General features: G+C 39.4%; 1 protein-coding gene across 1 annotated transcript; it reads right to left on the minus strand.

Moving 5' to 3' along the window:
* Nucleotides 1-2446: 2446 nt before the first annotated feature.
* On the minus strand, nt 2447-4786 carry LOC116816687 (C-C motif chemokine 20-like). The gene is made up of 4 exons (XM_032766097.2): nt 4641-4786; nt 4252-4366; nt 3305-3382; nt 2447-2941 (listed from the first exon to the last, which is right to left on the minus strand). Exons 1-4 carry the CDS (start codon nt 4720-4722, stop codon nt 2914-2916), a joined length of 303 nt encoding a protein of 100 aa, XP_032621988.1. The 5' UTR covers nt 4723-4786; the 3' UTR covers nt 2447-2913.
* Between the last annotated feature and the right edge of the window lie 320 nt (nt 4787-5106).

A 5106-nucleotide genomic window follows, 5' to 3' on the forward strand; every position in this document is an offset into this window, starting at 1 on the left:
GATCCAGACTAACACGGCTACCCCTCTGATACTTGTCCCTATCCTGAAAACAGTGAACAATAACTCACTCCTCATGATTCCTGAACCAGAGCTATCAGAATTACAGTTAACTCCTACATTGGGATGGCCTCCAAAATGATATTTCATGAAGCGTTCCTCTGCCTCTCAATTCTCTATCGCAGAGGAGATGAGAGAACAAAACTACCCATGACAGATGTTAGTTGCAATGCTTAATGTGCTACTCTAGTAATGAGGGCACTATAAGAACTTCTATAAACTAAAATAGGTAATAAAATCATCATGAGGATGTTCACTAAAAGCAGTAACAGCCCTTGTCTCAGTCATTGGTACCTTGCTGTGAGGGGAAAACTAGGGATCTCAGTTCCCTTTCTTGGATCTCATCTTCTTTAGAATCACAGACAATTTTGTGGTTAAAAATGTATCCAACCTACACTTGGGAGCCATTTAAAAACGGATTAAAAGAAAACAGTAACAAGTACATACAATTTGGATTTTAGTAAAACTTTGAATATGGAACCCCATGAAATTGAACCTGAAAACATTCAAATAGGCTTGGATAAAGCCACTGTAATGGGAACTGAAATTTGGCTAACGAGCCTTAAACACAGGGTAATGACCAATAACAGACTTGGAGGAAAAGTTTCAAACTGCCACCAGATGCTCCTGGTGGTTTAAATACTGTAAAGGAATCTCTGAGGTGATATTTAGTCAAAAGCCCGAAATTCAGGGAGAGGTGGGTGTGATGCTATTTTGGTGGCCAAGAGGGAACAGATCCGGACTGAAATAAAAGATTAGCATTCAGAAAAGGAAGCAGAGGACATAAAGGGAGATGGGGAAATGAAACAGTGATTAAATTAACCAAAGGAAAAACTGTTAGAAAGGAAAAGTCTAGACAGAGTTCAGATAAGACTTAATTAAAAATAGGAACTAGAAATATAATGAAGAAAAAAACAAAGGATCTTTAAGTAAACCAAAAATTCAAAGTCAACAATGAAGATGGATTTCTTAATAGTAGTAAGTTAGAACCAGATCGTGGTCACAGACTTATTTATAGCCAGAAGGGACCATTGTGATAATCTTTTCTAGTTTCTAAGAAGATTGAAATACAGGAGATCTCTGAATAGAGCAGGCCGTAAATTTCACCCAGCAATTCCTGCATCTGGCCCCAGTAACTTGTGATCCCCCACTGAGTTCAATGGGAATTTGCTACTGATATCAACAGGATTTTCCCCTTAAAACAGAGAGTTTCCACACCTTGGGAAGAATTATCCCACTGAAGTCTCAACAGAGGCTCCTGTCAAGGACTGTTATAGTCACATAGGCCTTGTCTACATAACCATTCTTACTCAGCCTTTTAACAAGTTAGGGGCATGATGGGCTCTAATTAATGGCAACTGTATTATAATTATTGTGAATGTGCTCAGAGCCCAAGAAAGGTGCTTATAATTATATCTCAAAATAAATTAATAAATCACTGAACATGGTTTGTGTCAACATATAATTGGATTACTATTCATTTAGTAACTGATGCCCTTGCCCAAGCCCATGAGTGGTACATGGGTCTCTTCCTGTAAGCAGTTCATAGCACAGTGCCCGGTAGCCCACTGCAGCACGGCTAACCTGTGGGAGTGAGTTAAACGAGAAGAAATCTCTGCAAACTGCTCTTCAAAGAGACTGCTTCCTGGTCAATCCACGGAGGGATAGGTCTTGCCACCCACCCCCAACCACCGAACAAGCCATGAGACTGTCCTGTGAAGATATGTGCACTGGTTTTTGTAAACTATAGCAGAAAGCCAGCCAGGAGGAAGCAGGCAGAGATCAGTGGGACTGCTCCTGTGCATAAAGTTATACATGTGCTTATATATTTGGTGGATTGAAGCCTGGTGCCTCCCAGAGAGCCAGCTCTGAAGAGTTGCTGCTTGGACTAAAAAGGTGACTAGTTACATATGCTTTTTGATATTTGGCTGGTTTAGTTTTCAAAGCCTTGTCAGGGGGTGTGGCAGCATCCCCATTACATTATCAAGAAGCAAAGATCGATGGTAGCCTCCATCCCTGAGGTGTTTTTTTCCCTCCTAAATATATTTCGGGACTGGCAGAGGAACTCTCTCAATTTGACTCAGGCAAGATCTGACCAAGAACAGCTGGTCACATGGAACTAATATGCAATAGATAGCTGCTTCCCCCCACTCCCCAGGAGGTGGGAGAGAGTTCATATATACCATGATGTCTACAACTTTTCTAATGGAAATGTAGAGTGAAACAAAAGAGGCATCCATTGTCATTTACAGATGTCGGATAGGTAAAGAATGGTCTGGTCTTGATGTTCTGGAACACAAGGGCTTTTGATATCCAGGGTATACAAAACATTGCCAACAAAACAAGTCTCATTTTGGATTTTTAATGTCATTTTTAAAGTTTCCACAAACTCCACTTTCCATCAAGCACATGTTTTTACAGCAGTCTAAAAATATTTAATCCATTTGTTCTTGATCACATTACTTAGAATTAAAAGGGAACAGCTTTTGGCACAAAAAATGCTTATGATGTAACAATAAATATAATAAATTATCTATTTTACTTATGCTAAATAGCACAAATGACATCCAAATGCTCTAAACCCAATAGGGTGCATATTTTGTATAATAGTTTAAAACAGTTTTCTTCTTTATACAGTAACCAAATATTGTATATTAGAAAAGAGAAAAGCAACTTTAACAAAATGCTTAAGTCAAGCAAATAAATGATGCAATATGAATCAACTTCAGTAGTTCAATGGTTCCAAAGAAGCCAGGAATAATGGTCAGTAAGCACACATCGTGTACAAAGAGAAGATTCCAACCTAGTTTAGGTTCTGCAGCCGCCTCTGTTTCTAGTTCCATTTCTAAACCCACATTACAGTGACATCTTCTTCAGTTTATGGCTATAAAAAACAAAGAGAACACGTGAATAAGCAGTAGGGGACCACTTCAGTCATGGTGTGACTTTTGGATTTCTCTCCCCTGAGTACAGCTCTTGCTATCAGTCAATAACAGGGTCTCATGTGGGAGACGCCAGCATATGAAACTTCTATCCCTATGCCTAGCACTAGGAGGGCTTAAAAATTTTTCAACCAGGTCCAGCAGGAGAAGCGAGGGAAGAGAGAGAAACACATTTTTCAAAAATGTATTCTACATGTGCATAGCTGGTCCCCTCAATGCCAGCAAAAATATAGCTCTGTTACTGCCAGTGGATACTCAGACACATTCTGTTGTGAGCAGGTTAATAGGTTTTAAACTATTCCTACCTCAGCCAAAGAAGATGCTTCTTCACCCAGCGGTCTTCTGGATTTGCACAAGCTTTCATTCCATTCTTTGTGTGAAAACTGGAAGGAAAAGTATGGTAAACAATTATAGTTACCTCCTTCTGTTAAATTCCTTAGGACTACAGTGAGCAGAATAGAAACATATTCTATGGCTGCTCCATACAAAGCAGCAGCAGGTTTCATAAGAGGAGGTGAATTAGGCTCTCCTTTTCATCCTCACTCATACTATAGGCACAAGGAGACATCCAATTAAATTAAAAGGCAACGACTAAAACTAATGAAAATTGATTTCTATATTTTTTAAACATAGTGCACAATTATGTTGAACTCATTGGTACCAGATGTTGACGCAAAGAACTGAATACAAATAACAAATTAGATATTTCTTGGAATTGTGGGAAGAGCTACAATTAAACTAGATGGTATAAAAACATGAGACCCCTCAACCCTCATGTTTCAGGATATAAGAGATCCACTAACTGCTTTGAGTTGGGCAAAAACTTCCCCCACAAGAACAGTATTGCTTAAGTGTCCCTTATGGGATGGAGGGGAGGGGTGTTAAGTGTTCTTTTGAAACCATTGTTGGAGGCTAAATCAATCTAGATTAAATGGACCACTAGTCTGATCCCATGTGGCATTTCTTAGATTCCTAAACAGGCAGGTTTGTATTTATTTTATACAGACATCCTGTAAGAATGTGAGTTAATGGTCCCTTCCTAATAGTACATAATATACAAATACTCTTTGTATATTAGGTTTTATAAAGTGAACTTCATAGGACAACTTTATTTTTGAAAAAGATAAAGACAGTTTATTTATGGTGATCAAAGCATTTCTGTTTCCAATCACACAAAAGTCCAAAGGCTAATTCTTGCCTGGCAGTGAAAGTACTGATCATGTGACTGAACTTCTTCTGACTAGTAACTTACACGATAGCACTGATGTCACAGACTTCGCTGGATAGCTGTTCTGTATAGCCTTTTATGACTCCTCGAGGCAGCCGTACTGTGGAGTAAGAGAGGCAGCAATCTTGGTTGTTTTGTGCTGAAATGGAGGGGAAAAAAAGGGAATATTTATTTAGAGATGAGAAAAATAAAATTAGGACAATAATTTAATCCTGCCCAGGATACAACATTGACAAATCCCTGAACATTGAATTCCACTGGAATTGGAAGGAAAGTCCTGCCCACCATATAATTGAATTCTCTGGGACACCTTTTACCACCCTACAGGCACACCTTTTCTTGACATGCTCCAGAGCAATATTCTGAGCCCATGAAATCAAATCAGAGGAACGAAACAATCAAAGATCACTCACCTTCAGATGTGCCAGACAGGTACAACAGCAGCAGCCCCATCAAGGAAGCCAGGATCAAGCTTCTGCTGATAAAGTTGGCCATTTTCAGTTCAGTAAGCTTTTACTATAGTCTACACTTCAAAAGTATCAGAAAACTGGCTGCTTTGATCTGCTGACTTTGGCTTGAGACAGCCTTTTTATAATGCCAGCTGGAGACCTCAGGGAATTCACCTATGGGTGTGTTCCATTTTTCATCACGGGGGACTTTTCCCTCAGCAGTTCCATTGTGCCAGCCACTTCTTAAAGTTAGCCTGCCCCAGGCTGTTGTCATAGGCAGCAGAGCTCTTTGGGGATTTTTTCTCTAACTAGGTTAGAGAGAAAATTCAGGCCGAAAAAAAAAAAAAAAAAAGGAAATACAAGTTGTTCTTGCATATATTTCTGTGGGTGAAGCACATGAGCACTTTGTGGGGGTGAGACTGAGTTGCAA

This window comes from Chelonoidis abingdonii, chromosome 8, assembly GCF_003597395.2.
Source record: "Chelonoidis abingdonii isolate Lonesome George chromosome 8, CheloAbing_2.0, whole genome shotgun sequence".
NCBI lineage: Eukaryota > Metazoa > Chordata > Testudines > Testudinidae > Chelonoidis > Chelonoidis abingdonii.